At 49.0% G+C, this 19,782-nt stretch overlaps 2 protein-coding genes across 4 annotated transcripts in view; one reads left to right on the forward strand and one right to left on the reverse strand.

The window, feature by feature from the left end:
• The first annotated feature begins 16,668 nt into the window (after nucleotides 1–16,668).
• On the forward strand, nucleotides 16,669–18,741 carry ENHO (energy homeostasis associated). Its single transcript, XM_025852970.2, has 2 exons — nucleotides 16,669–16,939; nucleotides 17,928–18,741. Exon 2 carries the CDS (start codon nucleotides 18,087–18,089, stop codon nucleotides 18,315–18,317), a length of 231 nt encoding a protein of 76 aa, XP_025708755.1. The 5' UTR covers nucleotides 16,669–16,939; nucleotides 17,928–18,086; the 3' UTR covers nucleotides 18,318–18,741.
• A 47-nt stretch (nucleotides 18,742–18,788) lies between these two features.
• The window catches only part of DNAI1 (dynein axonemal intermediate chain 1), a 64,702-nt gene continuing 63,708 nt past the window's right edge, over nucleotides 18,789–19,782 (reverse strand). For all 3 annotated transcript variants that reach the window (XM_025853019.2, XM_073881438.1, XM_025853018.2), the window contains one exon: nucleotides 18,789–19,119. In XM_025853019.2, coding sequence (XP_025708804.1) covers nucleotides 19,021–19,119 — 99 coding nt within the window. In that variant the 3' untranslated portion in view covers nucleotides 18,789–19,020. The remainder of the gene's footprint in view (nucleotides 19,120–19,782) is intronic.

Raw genomic sequence — 19,782 nt, forward strand, 5'->3', positions numbered from 1 at the left:
AGCCTCTGGCCCTGCGAACTCCCCAGAGCCAGTGGGTGAGCTCATTAACTCCCTAGACTGGGACTCTGGGGAAGTTCATCTTACATGGAAAGAATGGAGTGCTTGGGGGGCAGAAAAGATTGGGGTGTAATCCTCACACCCTTCCCTCTCCTCAGATGAGGGCAGAGAGGAAGGAGGTCTGAGGAGGGGAGTCTGATGGAGCCAGCATGAGGAGAGGCTGGCGGAGAACTTTTCTGACAGGGGTACTCCAGTGGGGCAGGGCTAACCTGAAGGTGAGTGAGCCAGTGTGAAAGGATTTGTCTGAGGGGAGGCTGGTCTGGGAAATGCTGCTATAGAGATCTCAGTTGGAAGGGCCAATCTGAGAGGGGGTAGATTAATCAAGAGAGCTTCTGAAGGGTCCAGTCTGAGGAAAGACCACTCGGAAGGCACACAGGTCTGAGAACAGGATCACCAACTACTCCTAGTTTGCCTGGGACTCTCAGTTTTAGCACTGAATATCTCAAGTCCTGGACAATCCCTCAGTCCCAGGCAAACTGGGACTCTTGGTAACCCTATTTGAGAAGGCCTTGCCTAACAGTGCTGGTCTGATGGGAAAGTCAATCTGTGGGCGAGTGGATCTGAAGGGGCCTGGTTTGACAGTGCCAGTCTGAGGGGAGAGGCTGTTTAAGGCTGGAAGCTTCTTTGGGCAGGCACCAGGCCCATAAGGGAGTGGATAATAGGGTCCTTCCAGAAGGGCAGTGGCTAGGGGAGTGGCCACCAGGGGGCAGAGCAAGCTCTCAGGAGAATCAGAGGCAAAGGCCCCAGAAGGGAGCAAGACAGTGCAGAGCTGTGTGCAAAGTGTACCTTCAGTATCATGTGTCACTGGGCCATTGTCTGCAGGTTTGTGGTGGTGGTATACAACCACACAGTTATGGTTTTGTGTGACTAGGTGACCAGGGGCACATCCGTGGTATGTTAGCATGTAGCCTGTGATGGTGTCTAGTGTGGCCATGGCTGAGGCCTTACCTGTGGCTATAGGGAAGAGAGCAAAGGCATCCTTGGGACGCAGGGACAGGGAGGCAATATAAGTGGGGCAGAGAAGTTTCCTTGGGAGGGGCTGAGATGAGGAGAGACAGGAACTAGGCTTCCCTACTTGTACCTACCCTGGCTTTCTATACTATTCCCTGAGAGTCCAAGAGCTAAATGCTTTGGTCACACACACACGGGCAGCCCCCAGACCAGACTGCATGCCTAGGCCCTGCCTTCCCTACTCTCCAGCCTCTCTCCTCCTGCCCCCTTCAGCTGGCATTCCTCCAGCTAGATACCACCCCTGCCCACCCCTGCCCACCCCTGCCCCCTCCCCCATTCTCCAATCATTGTTCCTGTCTGCCCTACTTCCATGCCTTGGTTCCCGTCCCGTGCCCTGCCTGGATGCTGTCTTGTGAAGCACTGAGGCCCCCCTGGTGCTGCCCCCTTTCCGTCCCTCTGCCATGGGCCGAACACCCACTTTGTCCTAAGGCCTAGTCCTACGGGCCTGTTTCCCTCCAGGGATCTGAAAGTGCTAGGGGCTGCGAGGTTCTTGCCAAAGGAGGGGTCTGAGGGGAGAAGTATGGACAAGGCAAGGATGGGCTCTCTGGGTTAGGAAGCAAAGTGAAGCCATCACATAATCCCTCTACCCCATCCTACCCTTGACTAACAAAAGGAACAAAAGCCCAAACCAAAACAAAAATGCTGCTACAAACTCAAGTCCAACCCAACTCGCAAATTCTTTTTATAAACCTTAAAATGTGGTAGCCAAGGAAAGTAACAGAGGATAATGGTGCACCAAGGGAGTGGTATGTCTCCTAACCCCATGCCCAAAAGGAGCATTGAGAAACGATGAGTCCAAATACCAACCATTTTCACTAACATCCTCTAATCTGAGGAACATGGATTGTTGTGTGAGTAGGTAGCCTTAGGAAAAGTCTCGGGAAAAGCCTTTTGTAAGTAGAAGCCCCTGTGTTCCTCCGTGAGACCTCAGGAGAGGCAAGAAGAGCTGCCGTGGCTTGGCAACCTCCAGAGTACAGGCGTGAGGTTGGGGGAACAAGTCTAAGTCTATAGGATGGGATATGCCCCACCTCTAAGAGGGCCTCAGAGGAGAGACAGCGCCTGGCCCCATCAAAGTCAACAGGTAGCCGCAGCCAAACCACCCTCAGGGCACAGAAATGGGGTGGGTAAGTTTGAAAGCAATAGCCAGCTTTCAAAGCAGAGCTCCCAGGGGTGGATAAATTGGTCCAGCTGGGAAGGGGCTCAAGGTCCCACACTCCAGAGCAAGGAGAGGTGTCCTACCTGTGAGCCATGGTAGATAGTCGTAAGTGGAAAGGTAATGGCGTGGCCCTTAGGCGTTTGGATCATAGCCACAATACAGGTGGGAAGGAAGTAAAGAAGGGAAACGGGGGTGGGGGGGAAGGGGGGAGGGGCAGGAAAGGAACAAGGAAGACAGGATGCAGAAAATACAGGAAGAACCCAGTCTAGAAGAAAACCAAAGGAATAAAAAACTCCTGGCAGGTTCTTCCTGTTACAGAAGGCCTTAACAATAGTATGAAATCCAGAGAACAAGAACTCAAAGACAAGATGATAAAACAACAGAATGAAATGAAAAGGGAGATTATAGAACTGAGGAAAAATAGTAAAGGACCAAAACAATACCATTACAGATATAAGACTAACAGTAACAACACAGAATAGATATGGCTGAAAATCAAAGTAATTTGTAGGAAAGGCTTTGAGATCCTGAAAGTAAACATGATGAGAAATTTGAAGATATTAAAGCAATTAGAGTGAAGTTAATAGGACAAAGGCAAGCTACCATAAGCCTGATTGTTGGCTGCCCTAACGGAGAGGTTCCAAAAATGGGACAGAAAAAGATACTAAGGTATGACGTACAGAAAAACTTTCCCTGAAATTAAGGAAGAACTGAATATCCAGACAGAAAATGAACAGCCTATGGCAGAAGAATGGATACAGAATAATGGACATTAAGACACTGATTTAGTTGCTAAACTCTGAAGATAAAATAAGAGTACTTCAGGAACCCAGGCAGAAAGAGCAAGTCATGTATGGTGACAAATTCAGGCTGATTGTAGATGTTCTCCAACATAACATTCCACAAACCAAAGTGACAAAGCAATATCTATGAAGTTCTGAGGGTAAACAAGTATTACCCCAAAGCATAACCAACAAAGTGGTTGATCTCAGTCATGACTTTGGGGATAGAGACCCCATGAGCCCTTCTGAGAAAACAAACAAAAAAACTACACAGTGACAAAATCCAGTCAGCCAAGAGGTTAGTCAAAATAGGGAGCTGAGGAAGGGAGAGTTGTGGTAAAAGGACTGGTGGTGAACAGCAATTCCCTTTAGGTTAAGATTAAACTGGGAATTTCAGTTGCAGGACAGAATGTAAATATACAACCTTATAAAGTTAGATAATTGGCAACATAATCTGGGGAGAAGGGGTGGGAGGGAGAGCAGAAGTACTACTCGCATTTTCCTTCATAGTTGCGAGCAACTAATGGCTTATAAAACCGACACATAATGATACAAATCCTACTCCAACCCCTTAATCAAAATTGTTTTTCTTGAGAGGGGTCTTTTAGGAATGAATATTTTTGGAGGTGAAGAAATATTTAGTTGCAGTTCAGCATTCTCTCATTTTCACTTGAGTTGCTTTCCCTCAATTAAATTCAAGTAAAATATGTTTTGTTAAAAAAAAATAGCTTCTGTAGTATGTCCCATTCTTGTATAATTTTTCTACCTCTCTTTACACACCTTTCTCTTCACTCTCTGCCCCCACCCCAACACATTATGCTCACCAAATGTTAATACTGACCGTTTCTGGGTGGTGAGACTTTCAGTGATATGATGCATTTTTCTTTGTATTTTTTTGTATGACTTACAATTTTTAAATAAGCATGTATCTTCTTTTTCAGTCTATTTTTTAAAAAGACCATTTATTTTTAAGGTAAATCTATTTCTTTTGTTTTAAGGTAAATCCTTTTTTTTTAAGATTTTATTTATTTATCTGAGAAACAGAAATACAGAGAGGGAAGGGGGAGAGATGAGCTGGGGGAGAAGCAGAGGGAGAGAGAGAAGCAGGCCTCCCACTGAGCCAGGAGCCCAATCTGGGGCCCGATCCCAGGACCCTGGTATCATGACCTCAACCGAAGGCAGATGCTTAACCACCTGAGCCACCCAGGCGCCCCAAGGTAAATCTGTTTCTTTTGTTTTAAGGTAAATCACTTAACCTCTCTGAACTTCAGATTTCTCATCTACAATCTGGGGACAGCAAGATTCCTATTAGAGGATGTTTGGAGATTGTGAGATAATATGTGGTAGGCTTAATAACGGCCTCCAAATACATCCACATCCTAATTCCCAGAGCCTAGGAGTGTGCTTATATGGCAAAGGGATTTTGCAGCTGTGATTAAGTTAAGGCTCTTGAGATGGGAAGATTATCCTGGATTATCAGGTAGTCCTGATGTAATCACAACCATAGAAAAGAGGCAGGAGTTAGGGTCAAAGATGAGGTGATTGGATGATGGAATGGGAAACTGGAACATGGAGGAGGGGTCTACAAGCCAACAAATACAGGCAGCCACTAGAAGCCGAAAAGGCAATTAATTCTCATCTCCGAGCCTCCAGAAGGAACTGGCCCTGCCCACACCTTGACTTTAGCCCAGTGAGACTGATTTCAGACCTCTGACCCTCAGACTGTAAGAGAATAAATCTGTGTTGTTTGGTGCCACTAAATTTATGGGAATTGATTAAAATAGCAACAGGAAACTAATACACCTTCCTATGCACTGTTCCCTTGGCTTCCCCATCCATCTCTTTCATCCCCCCAGCTCCCACTTGGTCAATATTCCATTCAAGTTTCCCTGACCTTGCCTACCTTCCACTGCTGCATCCCCCCTCACAGCACTCCCCACTCTGCGTTATGGTTGCCCACGGGTAGGTCTCCCTCCCAGGCTGGGCATAGGTGCCAGCAGAGCAGGGCTCAGCCCTCTGTGCCTACCTAGCCGAGCAGAGGACCCAGCTGGTAACCATTAAGCTAACAGATAAATAAATGAGGGCTAGGTGAGTAGTTGGTACCACATAACTAACCACTACTCTATTCCCTTGGTGTTAGGATCTCTCCCTTCCCTATTACTACCTGGCTCTCTCTCCCACCAACTTGTCCTCCACATACACATACCTTTCAATCTCTAGAAAACTGAGCTGTGTCTTTATCTCAGACTTCCTTCTTTATTCCTTGGTTCAAAACACACACCTGTTGTGAGTCTGTCAGCAGGTTTACTTTCATGCTTGTGTGTGTGTGTGTGTGTGTGTGTGTGTGTGTACACATGTATGTTATGGAGACCTGTGAACCTCTTTGTGTGTATTTCCTGGATATGTAGTATGTGTGTAGTGAGTATAAGACAAGCGTAACTCTGTATGGATGTTTTCATGCGCATGCCTGTGGTCTGGGTAGGCTTGTTATTCCTGTGTACATGTGTCTTTGCTTGTATGTATGTGTGCCTCTGCTTTGTGGGTGGTGTGTTTGTGTATTAGTGTGTCTGATTTCTGCCCCCAAGGGATTTGATGGCCTGAGGCAGGAGTTGGTGTGCAGGGATAACTTACTGAGATGTTAATGGAGTTTTGTTCCAGTACATTGTTCCCTTTCTTGTCTGAGGCAGAAGGCTGGGCCTTTTTTCTCCCTGTCTCTTGGGGTGAGCATCGCAGGTCCAAGGCTGAGTCAACTTCAGACTTCTTCCTGACTCTAGCCTTCTGGAAGCTTAAGCTTCTTCAGGGGATTATGCTAAGGAGAGGGGCCAAAGTAATCCAGAGAGTACTCCCAAATGAAGAGGGGATCTCTTCATCTGTTGCTTTCCCTCAATTAAATTCATGTGTTTGCGTGAGCAGGTAGGACACACAAACACTCCCTAACAGTGCCTTACGAGTGGGGGCAGGGTAAGCTTGGGAAGGCAGGACCCTGGTTATTGAGCTCCCAAACTGGACATCTCAGCAGAGACCATGTGAATCACAACATAAAATACCCAGGCTCAGGTCCCCAGGACCTCTTTGCACAGCTGGGGAGGAAGGGTGAGGGGTTTCTCCCAAGATGACCTTACCACTAGCTCTAGAAGCAAAGACCTAGGAAAGGAATTACATTTAGTTTTGCTTTGTTTTACCATTGTAACCATTTCTAAGTGTATGGTTTTGTGGTATTAATTATGTATACATATTTTTAAAAGACCTATCCATTTACTTCAGAGAGAGCACAGGCATGCGAGCAGGGGTGGCGGGGGGGTGGCCAGAGGGAGAGGGAGAATCCTCAAGCAGACGCTGCTGAGCTCAGAGCCCAATGTGGAGCTCAACCCCAGGGCCCCGTGATGGTGACCTGAGCCGAAATCAAGAGTTAGACGCTCAACTGACTGAGCCACCCAGGCGCCCCTGAGGTATTAATTATCTTGTTACATATTGTTGTGTAACCATAGATTTCATTTTTTTTTTAAGATTTCATTTATTTGAAAGGGAGCCTCGGAGAGCATGTGGCAGAGGGAGAGGGGCAGAGGGAGAGGGAGAAGCAGGTTGCCCGCCAAGCAAGAAGCCTGATGTGGGGCTCAGTCCTGGGACCCTGGGAGCATGACCTGGGCCACAAGCAGATACTTAACTGACTGAGCCACCCAGGCGCCCCTAGATTTCATTTTTATAAATTAGAGAAACTTACCAATTTTACACACCTGAACACACCAACCTCTGGGCTCAGTGTCACAGGAAAAACACATACCAGTTGTGGGAGGCACTATGAAGAGGCAGAAGACACCCCTTACCCCTGGGCGGGGGGGAGGGCAGGGGCAGGATGGGAGGGAAGGGCAGGAGTAGTGAGGACCCTCCTATGGTCAGTAGTGGGCCAGGTGAGAGCTGGGGCCGCAGAGGACTGGGGGCTGAGGTTCGGGGCTTTCTACTGAGAGTCAGAGGGCTCTGGGAGCTGGGGAGACTTGGTCAGATTTGTGTTTGGGAAAGACCGCTCTGGGGCCATGTCTGGAGACGGTCTGGAGGCCGTGCAGAGGAGAGCAAGGAGGGAAGAGAACGCAGGAGCGGCAGTAGCCGAGAGGTGCTTTGAATGAATGATGCAGGAGGCCTGAGAGCAGGTAAGAGAAGAGCCAGGGCCAGGTCAGTGGGCTCAGAGTCACCAAGTCTTGATTAACGTGGGGTGCAGAGGGGAGGGAAAGGGAAGAGCCTTGCACGATGCTGTCGACTGGGAGACGGTAGCACTGTTTGTTGAACTAGTTAGCATAGAGGGAGGACAGGCTTTGGGGAAGTTGATAATAATCATGGCTCCTCCACGCAATCGGTTGCCTATGGTCACACAGCAAGTAAGGGGAACATGGGCTCAGATTAGCCATGTCAAGGGTAAGGTGCTAGTTGGGACGTCTTGGTAGAAGGCCTTAGGTCAGTAGTTAAGAGAATGTATTCGGGTCAGACAAACCTGGGCTCCTGTTGACCTTGGACAAGGTGGTTAATCTCTCTACAGCTCAGTTTCCTTAAGTGGAAAATGGGAAAGGCTTGTACCTCATAGGGTCGTTGTAAGGATGTAATGAGATGATGTATGTAAAGAAATTAGCACAGTGCCTGCCATGTTGTAAACACTCCATAAATCTTAGCTCTTAATGACAACAGCAGCAGCAACAACAAACACTGGCCTGGGACTTGGGGGTGAGGTCTGGGTTAGCACTAAGGCATTGTCAGCATAAAATGGGCACAGAAGCCATAACGCAGAGGAGGACCTCACTTAAGGAGAGGAGAGGAGAGTGGGTGCGGAGAGCCCAATGGGGAGGAGGGGCCCGGGAGGTAAGGAGACAGACAGAACGCTGGAGTTGAGGGCCGTGCAGCAAATCAGGGTTTAAATCCAGACTCTATCACTGATGCTCTGGGGCCGAAGGAAAACCTCTTGATGACCTTCAGTCCCAGTTCCTTCATCTGTTCCATGGGCCTGTCTTGCACGCAGGTGAGGGGTATCTATGATGAATGTAAAGCTCTGACAGAGTCTAGGTGCTTGATTAACAGTAGTTGTTTTAGGGGCACCCGGGTGGCTCAGTTGGTTAAGCGTCCGACTCTTGCTTTCAGGCTGTGAGATCCAGCGAGCTTCCTGTGGGCTCTGCGCTGGGCATGGAGCCTGCTTGAGATTCTCTCTCCCTCTCCCTCTCCCTCTGCCCGTCCCCTCCCCCCTCTCCCTCTCTAAAAAATAAACAAACAAAACAATAGTTGTTTTAGGAGGAGGAATAAATGTTCCCAGAGAGGGTGGCTTCATGGAAGATAATGCAAGATGGAGTTTCAAAAAGGGATCAACAACCTCACTGCTGCTAAGAAGTCAACAAAGATAAGGACTAACAAATATTCATTGGATGTGACAAGGAGGTGAAAGTGACCTTGGTGAGCCAGCTCCAGGGATGATGAGAGCAGAAGGTGGGGGCAGTGGCTGAGGAGTGATGGGAGGTAGGGAAGTGGATCTGAGAAAGCAGGTGGCAGCTTGGCAGGGACACTGAGGAGTGAGTCGTGGGTGGGTAAAGGTAGGAATAGGCATGGTTTCAAGATAAGGAAATCAGAGCAAAGTCATGGCAAGGCTGCCTATCCCAGAGTATGACTGCTTTAGGCTCACGCTACCCCCACCCGCTGAGGACTGGCTCCAGCCTTGGGATCCTTTGCTCTTCACACAAGTCCTCTCTATCTGGGCACAGAACACAGTGCAATCCCAGGGCCCTGGGTGTGTCCTGGGGCCCAACCTGGGTCACCCAATGCTGAGGTCAGTCACCTTCTATCTCTGCCCTACTTGCTAGTATGGCCTAGGAAAAGTTGAAGTGGTTCATACCTTCTGCCAGGTTTTAACTTCTGTCCCTGTCCCTGCCTGCCTGGATCTGCACAGCCCAAGGGAGATGAACAGTATTAATAAAAATAGCTATCAATTATATTCTTTTTTTTTTAAAGATTTTATTTATTTGAGAGAGAGCATAATCAGGGGGAGGGGCAGAGGGAGAGGGAGAAGCAGACTCCCCACTAAGTAGGGAGCTCGACACCACAGCTCTCTATATCCCAGGACCCTGAGATCATGACCTGAGCCAAAGGCAGCTGCTTAACCGACTGAACCAACCAGGCGCCCTAGCTATCAATTATATTCTTTCTTCAGGTTCTTTCCCACCAGTAGTTGAACATGCCCATGTAAGAAATACATAAGAAATTTCTAGGGGACACCTTGATGGCTCAGTCAGTTAACTGGCTGCCTTTGGCTCAGGTCGTGATCCCAGGGTCCTGGGATCAAGTCCTGCATTAGGCTCCTTGCTCAGCGGGGAGCCTGCTTCTCCCTCGGCCTGCAGCTCCCCCTGCTTGAGCTCTCTCTCTCTGACAAATAAATAAATAAAATCTTTAAAAAAAATTTTTTTTAGAAATTGAATATAAAGTTCCCCTGGTTCCCCATCTTTCTGTATCTATTCTCCTTCCCCCCAATTTTTAACAATAATCATCTTGAGTCATCTATATCGTATCAGCTTCTTACTCATCAAACCACTCCAGATCTGGTGGCCACCACATACCCCATCTCCATTGCCCATTGTCCATTGCCCACTGGAACAACTTCTTGCCAAGATAATCAACAACCTCCTTTCTTTTAAGTCCACTGGTTCCCTTTTCTATAACTACTAGACCTCTCTTTGACATTCTGGATTGCTGACCCCTCCCCCTTTCTTGAACCTCTGCCCCTTCTTGGCTTCTCTGAAACTATGTTCCTTCCTGGTTTTCCTTCTACCTCTGTGATAGCTACTTCCTTATTTATTTTGCAGATTTATCTTTTCTCCTGCATCCATTAATGTTAGTATGGTGGACTCCTTTATGTTTCGTTTGGATGGCCCTCCCTTCTGGTGGGAACTGCCTTTCACTCATATGATTATCATGGGAGCCAGCATATTATGACCTCCCTAACCCGCCATGGATCACTGATACAGGGAATGGCATCTGACCAAAGCCAGGCTGATAAGAGCAAGTCCCTGGGAATTTTGAAGCTGAAACTGAAAGAGATGAGCCAACATCTTGCTGGGTACACCTGGATTTAAGCTGTAAAGCTGAGAATTGTCAGAAACTGGGTTTTTTTTGTATGGGCTAGAGAAGTATAGGAAGCTTGTCTGGCGAGAAAAAGGAGAGGAGACAGGGTGGGGACAACAAGCAGGCCTTCCCAATGTCTTGGACTCTCCCTATGTACCACCATCCTGATTGCTAGGACCTCTCAATTTCTTCATCATCAACATTGGAGAAGAGCCAATAACTCAGCTTCTGCAATTCAGCACGATGCAGGATGATCTAGCTTCTAGCAGTTTGAGGTCAAGGCTGAAACACACTTCCTTATCCAAGCAAAATACTTACTCTGTCGGCCCCTAACTGCTTGCAGACCACCCATTTTGGATGTCCCTACCCTGTCAGGCAAATGTGATGGTGCTTCTCATTGTAAAGTGAGTTGACTAGAACGCAGGTGAGGGAAGGGCATCATTCCAGGGCAGGTTGAAGAAGAAAGGCTTCTAGCCCTGTCACTCCAGCCTAGGATTTCCCATGAAGCCAGAGGCATAGTTAGAGGGACTAAAAGTGCCCTTTTAGCATTATGAAAAACATAGTGCTAACAAAGAGAAATTGCTCCAAGAGCTTGCACAGCTCCTGCATTTTCGTGGCAAACCTGAGGATTCAGAGAGCATGGTTCTACAAATTTCTAGTATTTATTATGGTAGTAGAAATATGTTGTATTCATAGATGTCCTTCACCTTTTAAATAGTTTTCCTATATGGGAAAATTCACATTTTAAAATCCAGTCTCCTTAGTACAGTAGTCAGAACTAAAATTTGCAACATCCTATGCAGCTTGTTTATAGACATTGCTACTTGGCCCCATGTGAGACTTTGATTTGGAAGTGAGCTATAATACGAGTGAGTAAATATCACTAAAGTTCAATATTTCTGGTTCTCCTTTCCTTCTGAGCACCAGGAGAGTTGCCCTTCTTTGTCTCTTGATGTTAAGTATGGCCATGAGATTTGTTTTGGTCAATGCAATGTGAGCAGGAGCCAATGTACATTTTTCCTCACTCTCTTTACCACAGCAAACGCTGAAGGTTCCAATCAAGAAAGTGGCATAGGAGTGCCTGGCTGGCTCAGTCCGTAGAGCATGCGACTCTTGATCTTGGGGTTGTAGGTTCAAGCCCCACACGTGGGTTGTAGAGATTAGTTTAAAAAAAACCTTAAAAAGAAAGAAAGAAAGAAAGAAAGGAAGAAAAAGAAAGAAAGAAAGAAAAAGAAAGAAAGAAAGAAAGAAAGAAAGAAAGAAAGAAAGAAAGAAAGAAAGAAAGAAAGAAAGAAAGAAAAAGAAAAAGAAAGAGGCATCATCCTAAGATGGTGAAACCTCCATCATCACTGTGATCCTGAGTGATCACGGTGAGCAGACTCCTCCTCCCCACTTCACCCATGCCAGAACTGTAGCACGAGCAAGAAATACATCTTTTTAAGATCTGGGGGTTGTTTATAACCATTGTTACCAGCCTAATTCTGACTGGTATAGGAAGGAAGCGGGTTGGACAAAAGACTTCAATTTCTGCTATTGCTGGTAGTGTAAATGTCCACTTTCGGGGGGTGGTAGTGGTAACAGTGGTGCTTTCCCAGTGGTTGCAATATTGGTTCTTACTGCAGAAATGCTACAGAGCTTGTAAAGTTGGCAGTCAAATTAAACTCTTGGTACTTAGTATTTGGAGAGGCAATGGCTGTGGTCTCCTCATCAGGTTGTATGGTATGGTTTGAGTGTTGTTTCTAGAAACCGAGCCTCAAATTCATTTCCCCAGTCCTCCTAACATTTCTGAGCTAAATAATATCTTTTAACAAATCCCTTTTATGTTTTAATTATCCAGGGTGGATTCTATTATTTGTGAAAAAGAACTCTGACGAAATTACTATATTTAATAAATCTCATATTCCATCAATTACTTGAGGCAAGTAATTTTATGAACTACAGTTGACCCTCAACACAGGTTTGAACTGCATGGGTCCACTTATATGTGGATTTTTTTTATAGTACTGTAAATGTATTTCTCTTTCTTATGATTTTACTAGTAACATTTTATTTCTCTAGCTTTATTATGAGAATACATTGTATAATACATATACAAAATATGTGTTAATCAACTGTTTATGTTATCAGTAAGGCTTCTGGTCAACAGTAGACTATTAGTAGTTAAGTTCGGGAGGAGTCAGAAGTTATACATGGAGGGCACCTGGCTAGCTAAGTGGGAAGTGCATGTGACTCTTGATCTCAGAGTCTGGAGTTCAAGCCCCACATTGGGTGTAGAGATTACTATAAAACACTAAACTTAAAAAAAGTTTTTAAAAAAGTTATACATGGATTTTTGACTGTGCAAGGGTTTGGTGCCCCTAAGGGTCAACAGTACTAGAAGAAAAGAGGCTGGGCGCCTGGGTGGCTCAGTTGGTTGGGTGACTGCCTTCAGCTCAGGTCATGATCCTGGAGTCCTGGGATCGAGCTCCGCATTGGGCTCCCTGCTCAGCGGAGAGTCTGCTTCTCCCTCTGACCCTCCCCCCTCTCATGCTCTCTCTCTCTCTCTGTCTCTCTCTCATTCTCTTTCTCTCTCAAATAAATAAATAAAATCTTTTTAAAAAAAGGAAAGAGGCTAAAAAACCATTTTATGCAATTAATTGTAAGACTGTATTCTGATTTGAGTTTTTTTTTTTTTAAAGATTTTACTTATTTATTGGAGAGAGAACGAGAGAGAGGGAGAGAGCACAAGCAGGAAGAGTGGCAGAGGGAGAGGGAGAAGCAGGCTTCCCAACGAGGAGGGAGCCCGAAGCAGGGCTCAATCCCAGGACCCTGGGATCATAACCTGAGCCGAAGGCAGACACTTAACTGACTGAGCCACCCAGGCATCCCTAGAGTTGTTTAAACTAGGGGGAAAAAGTGCTTTAGGATGAATAATTTATTAGCAAAACAAATTCTCCCCCAGATGAAACTGACAGACAGCTGATTATAATTTTAAAAGAATTGTATCATCTGGGAGGAAAATAAAACCACACCCAATCCTCATACATGCAGAGATCTGTGATTGCTCAGTCCCAGGATAATCCCTAAACACCACCAGAAAGTGTAGTGCTAATCAGTACAGTGCCCACAGAGAAATCCTCCACAATGGCTCTCAGAACACTGGATAAGGGATCACAACCTCGTGGGCAAAACCTGGGGCAGGCAGACTGGCTGACTGAGAAACTCTGTAGCCAAAGATATGAGTCAACAAACATGTCATGAGATTTCCTATTCCCACCATTTTCATTGTCATTTATGGCCAAAAAATATACGATGCTCTGGATTACTGATCACTCTACAGAGCCTTCTTTTTATTTTGTTCTTTATTTCTTCCATCGCTAGATATCAGGAGTTTTGGGGGTTATTTTTGGGCAGGGGGGTAGTGGTTTAAAGGTAGTTCAAAGGCAATTCAAACAAAGGTAATGAGATTATTAGAAGCCATATTCACACCTTATAGAAACCTAACTGGAGCATGAAGGGACATTACTCAGAATTTATATGCGACGAACAGTGGTCCTATGAGATAATCCCCAGCAGCAGGAGCTAGATGTGTCACTGAGCTGCCCTCCACTAGAGAGGAGGTGAATTTATTGGCATCTGTATAGTGGAATGGTTGGAATACGCAGGTGAGGACATTTTGGAGTCATATATATGTAGGAAAATAATGTGTGTGTGTTGGGCAAACAAGGGGTGGACTACAGCGAACACCTGCCATTCTGCATTCTCTCTTCTCTTAGGACACCCCCTCCCCTGCCACAATGTTCATGGGGTTTTCATGTGAGCCATGTTAGGCAATTTGAGCTTCATCCATCCCTTGGCCACAGTTGATGGGGTCCAGAGTTAAGTATCTACCTAAGCTGAGCCAATCAGAGCACTTCCTGAGGAATTTGCAAACTGCAACCAAGAAAAAGAAGCCAGTGTCTTGTTGGATGCCTAGACAATAATATTTTTAAGCTTTGGGATTTTCTGAAGTGTTTTATGTGGACCAGAAAAACACTAGAAGCCAGTCTGGTGGTGGGGATGGTGGGGGCTGGGCAGGGGAAGGAAATGAAGGAGACTGCCAGAAAGTAACAGAGATGAGAGGTAGAGAGAGATCCTAATGGCTTTTGTGTCTATTAGTTCCAGTTATTCCTGAAGCATCCCTGTTTTTAGGTTTCAGTATCTGATTATGTATTTTTGTTTTTTAAGAGAGGGAGAGGGGTAGGAAGGGGCAGAGTGAGAGGGAGAGAGAGAATCCTAAGCAGGCTCCATACCTCCAGAGCCTGACGTGGGGCTCAATGTGGGGCTCAATCTCACTACCCTAGATCATGACCTGAGATAAAATCAAGAATCAGAAGCTCAACCGACTGAGCCACACAGGCAACCTGCTCATCCACTTTTCTGATTTGACTATTACTCATTTATTGATAACTCACAAAATGTTGTCTTCAGTCTGAACCTCAGGCGTACTTATCCAACTGTCTATGGGACATCTCAACTTGAGTGTCCATTGGTACCTCAAATCTAGCATATCTAAAATGGAACTCATCGTCCTCCATCTCCCCCACACACTACCCCAGGCCCCTGCTGAAACACCCCTTTTCTCCTGTTTTCTATCTCAGTAAAGGGAATCACAGTATCCCTAGTCACCAACCTGGAAGTTATCCCAGACTTTCCCCTCCCTCTTACTCCCCATATCCTGTAGGTCTAAGTGTCCAAGGTCTGCCGATTGTAATTCCCAAATATCCTCAGTGCTCTCTTGTTCTCTCCAGTCCTCTTCCCCTACATCATTTCAGTCCTTTGTCTCAATTGCCTTCAATCTCCCCTTCCACCCAGCAGCCCAAATCATCCCTCTAATTTCTGGATATGATCACATTTACTCCTCTGCTCAAAATTCTTCAGTGGCTCCCCACTGTTTCCAGGATAAAATCTGAACTCCTGCAGCTGGGTCACAAATTCACTCACATTACACTCAGATGTGCAACAATATAAGTCTCCTCTCTTTCCTAGAACTGATTTGATCTTGCTCACAATGCCCCCACTCTGCTGGGTAACAGGGGCAGGGGAACTAAAATTAATCCATTACGGTAAACTCGGTAGGGTCCAAAAATTTATTTTAGACAGTCTGTAAGTATGACTCAGTATTTCAAATTATCTTACCCTTCCCTTTCTTGTTTTCAAGATAGCATTTGGATTTATAGGGATCTCATGTGAATTTCATGGCAGTGAGGGAAGGGGCCCCTTAGCCCTTATGGTCCTTGGGGTTATGTCAGTTGGCATTTGCTGAGATGTGGTGGGTCGGGTATAAATGAATTGGTGAATTACAACCCTGAGAGGTAGCTATTACTACAACAAATTTACAGATGAGGAAGCTGAGGCTAAAAGAGGGTGAGTCACTTGCTCAAGATCACAAAGTTAGTTAAATGGCAGAACCAGGTATCAACACCCCCCCGCCCCGATTCTGGAAGGCACTTGGATCTATGGCTAGAATTCCAGAGATAAAGTAATGCTGGATTTGGGAGCACTGAGAGTCTTCATGGTATAGCTTTAGGGATGTGAGCATCCATGGCGAAGAGGTAGAGTAGGACGAGAAAAGGGTCTAGTTCAGAACACTTAGGAATCACTGACCTATGAGGTAGGGTAGGAAGGCCTACCTGACTGGCTTCTGCCCAAACTGATCTTCCTCTGAGGAGAGATTCTAGGATAGAGAGAGTCAGGAGCTTCTAGGATGAAGTCATGCCTGGTCCTGTTCCAGTCACGGCTGACCGATCTTTCGGAATACCCCATTACTCTCTTCCCTAGGCTCCCCAACAGCGCAGCAAGGCACGAACCCGCGACCAATACCGGGTAGGAACTCAGTAAATAGGCCCAAAGAACTTGTGTGGGCAGAGCTGCTCACACCTCCTGGGGCCAGGGAATGTAGAGCCACATACAGACCCTGTATGCAGAGTCCACCCCCAGCTGGGAGTGGTTGTGTAGAAGTCTCGGGGGCTTCCAAGATGAGGACGTTTAGTCTCTTCCTAGATATGGGGACCCAAGGCCTTCCTCCTTGGATGATGCTGGCAGAGGCAGATATGGATGGGCCGTCTCCTCACGTATGAGGGTACAGAGGCCTTTCTCAGATGTTGGGTGTGCAGCTCTTCCAGGTGTTGAAGGTGCAAGACATCCCCGCAAGTAGTTGGGCCTCGTTCCCACCCCCTTCCTCCAGACGGATCAAGACCCAGCAGCCCCTTCAGTCTTTCTCTCGCCCCCGCCCCACGCCTGCACAAGGGGCGAGCCAGTCCCCACCCCAGCGCGCGACCAATCGTCCGGGAGCCTGGCGCAGCCAGCCAATTGAATGACGGCAGCGGCGCGGAGATGGCTCCACCCCCACTGGCCACTGGCCGCCGGCCGCCGGCCGCCGGCCTCCCAGGAAGCGAGGCTCTCCGCTGTTTTTGCTGCCTGCCGAGCCCAGCCGAGCCCAGCCGAGCCCAGCCGAGCCCAGCCGAACATAGCCGAACGCGGCCGAGCCTACCCGAACCTCGTGCCCGGGCCGCAGCCGCCGCCCGAACGCCGCCGAACGAGCGAGCGAGCCGCCGCGGCCGCGGAGGAGGCACCGCCCCAGGGAGAGGAGGTGCCGGCTCGCCGCAGACCGCCCGCGGCAGAGGCCGACGCGGTCGCGCCGCGGCGGGAGCGGCCGGCGGAGGCTGCGCGGCCGAGGGGGAGGGCCGGGGGGAGGGGACATCGCCCCTGCCCGCCTCTTCCCGCCCCCCCCCCCCCGCCCCGCGCCCGCAGGCTCCAGAGACTCAGTCGGCACCCAGCATCCCGCTGCCCCGGACCCTCCCGCGGGCGCGCACCGGGCTCAACTCAGGTAAGGGGGGGCCTCCCCCCATGGGTACGGGGACCGAGAGCCAGAGCCAGAGATAAAGAGACCCAGACCCACATGGAGACATAGAGGCGCAGCCGGGGTGAAAGAGACAGACACAAAGACAGAGACACACGCGACTCACAGAACTACAGAGACAGACCCCACGGAGATGGGGAGAGAGACACGTCCACGGGGACAGAGTGACACACAGCAGGGAAGAAAAGAGAGACCGAGAGACACAAGAGACCCATATCACAGAGACCAATACAGAGATACACAGAGAAAAGGGACACACTCAGAGATGGGGACACACGGAGACAAATAAAAAGAGAGCCACATAAAAAGACAGCTGCACAAACATAGAGGTGGGTATGCAGAGGCAGAGGCACACATCGAGGCAAGGGAACCAAAAGATTAAGAGCCAGACACACAGACACAGACAACTGACCTGGAGAGAGAGTCCCACAGAGAGGCGCACCTAGGTACACCGCCTTGGATACACAGACCCACACATGCGTGCCAGGGCCTCCACAAAGTTCCCTCTGTCTGAGCTGGCACCTCTGGAGCTCTCCTGGGCTGGCTGGCTGGAGTCCTGAGAAGGGGGAGGCGCCCAGGCCACACCAGTGCTGGTTACAATCCCCATCCTCGAAGGCCCGGGGCTTCCTTAGTCTCATCCACTCAGCAGTGCTTTTGAGAGCTGGCAGCTTGGTGGGCAGGGCCAGGCCATGCCCACTGGTTCTAAGGAGATTGAGATACAGGATGTGTACTCCAGCTTTCCCACTGTAGCCGCACCCCCATCCAGGTGCCCAGAGCCAGGCCTGAGGATGGGGGCCTTGGCTCTGTGGGGTATTTAGACCTGCTGGGACCCAGAGTCCTCTGCCAGGGAAGCCAGAGATGTGGGAAAGGACTCTGTTCTATACTCCTCTCCTCCTAGGCCTCACCCTACCCCTCCCTCCTCACCACCCTTGTCTCTGCTCTCTACCTGCCACAGGCTCAGGACTGCAGGTGGACGTCCACTGCCCAGGAATCACTGAGTGTGTGGACAGGACAGCCTCTTTGGAAGGCCAGCTATACTGGAGTTCCGCCTCGGCATGGGCCTTGCCATCGAGCCAGCCCCGTGGTCTGTGCTGGTCTGAGGGTGCTGCCTGTCATGGGGGCAGCCATCTCCCAGGGGGCCCTCATTGCCATCGTCTGCAACGGCCTTGTAGGCTTCTTGCTGCTGCTGCTCTGGGTCATTCTCTGCTGGGCCTGCCATTCCCGCTCTGCGGACATCGACTCTCTCTCGGAATCCAGTCCCAACTCCAGCCCTGGCCCCTGTCCTGAGAAGGCACCCCCGCCTCAGAAGCCCAGCCATGAAGGCAGCTACCTGCTGCAGCCCTGAAGGCCCCTCGCCTAGCCTGGAGTCTGGGGCCTAAGTCTGCCCCACCCAGAGCCTGGAATCAGGATCCCAGGGTCTAGCCAGCCTGGGGTCCAGAACCCAGAGTCCAGCCTGTCTGGAGCTGGACCTAGCAGCCCAGAGTCTAGCCAGTCTAGCCCCGCGAGGCACTCTGGTGGCCCTTGGTACAGGCCTGGGGTGGGGGTTCATGAGTTGGTGCTAGGGCCAGGGCCATCTCGACTCTGCTCCATACTGAGGGCCAGGGACTGGGGCTACCTTTCCCTAGGCCAGTTGCCTCCAGGCCCTTGAGGTTGGGGAAGCAAACTGGAATCCATGGCAATAACGGGAGGGCGTCCAGGCTGGGCCCCTCCTCGGGTCCTCCCACTGTTTGCTGGATAATAAATGGAACTATGGCTCTACCCTGAGATTTCCTCCTCTTCCTGAGGGCCCTGCAGTAGCAAAAATAAAGGTGTGGGGTGAGTTTCCAGACACCGGTTTATTTGTGCAAAGTAGGATGGGATAATGGTTGAGGGCCAAGTCCTGGGGTGAGGTGCTGGGACCAGGGCCGAAGTAGAGCGCTGATGGTAGATTCTGGGACCTGATCAGGGGTGGGGGTCACATAGTGGGTACTAAGGCTGGGCTTGGGTACCAGGGTCAGGGGTTACAAGCACTGGGTTCAAAAAATGGGATAGGGACTGAGGCCAGGCCCTCAGGTCTTGGTTTTCACTTCCCTCACCAGGTTCAGCAGTTTATCCAATTTTGCGATCTCCACAGCTGGACCCTTCTGTACCTCCTGCCCCTTCTTTTCCTGGGGAGGGGAGAAGTACATGGAGGGGGTGGGGAATGGTGAGGGATGGGCCACCTTTCTCTGGGTCCCAGTTCTGCCTCCTTTGCCCAGCCTGCCCCAGCTTTGTCCTGCCCCTCTCCCCACCAGTTAGATTCTGGATCCCTACCTCTCCTCACCCGCAGCTCAGGTTAGGAGACCTGGGCCCAGCTGGGGACTCCGAGAAACACTCAGTCTGGCTCTGAATCTCAGATCAATAAATGGTCTTGATGCTGGGAGGAGGGGCAGAAGGTATCTACCCATTAACCCTCAGAGGAAGTAGCCTTTCAGGCTAGGAGAGCTGTAGCTCCGGGGAGAAGTAAGGCCTCTGACTGTTGGGACCACCCTTCCCACAGGAGGGGTCCTGGCTGAGTCCTAACAAGGAGCTAAGGGGTGTGTGTTTGCGGAGGGAGAGAGGTATAGACAAAGCCACCGGTTGGGAGACATTTGGGGCCAGGCCTGCTGTATCAGACATACCCAGGGTGGAGGAGGGTGTCAAGAGACCCAGGAGGGCACATGAGACACCCCATGTGATTCCAGATGTCCTTAGCTGGGACTGTCCCTCAGAAGAGCAGATCCTAAATTTATGAGCCCTCACCCCAGCCTACAGGGCACCCTAATGCCCCGAGAAAACAAGAATTGGGACAC

This window comes from Callorhinus ursinus, unplaced genomic scaffold (genome assembly GCF_003265705.2).
Source record: "Callorhinus ursinus isolate GAN/ISIS: 27379988/994484 unplaced genomic scaffold, GSC_fseal_2.0 scaffold42, whole genome shotgun sequence".
NCBI classification, from domain to species: Eukaryota; Metazoa; Chordata; class Mammalia; order Carnivora; family Otariidae; genus Callorhinus; species Callorhinus ursinus.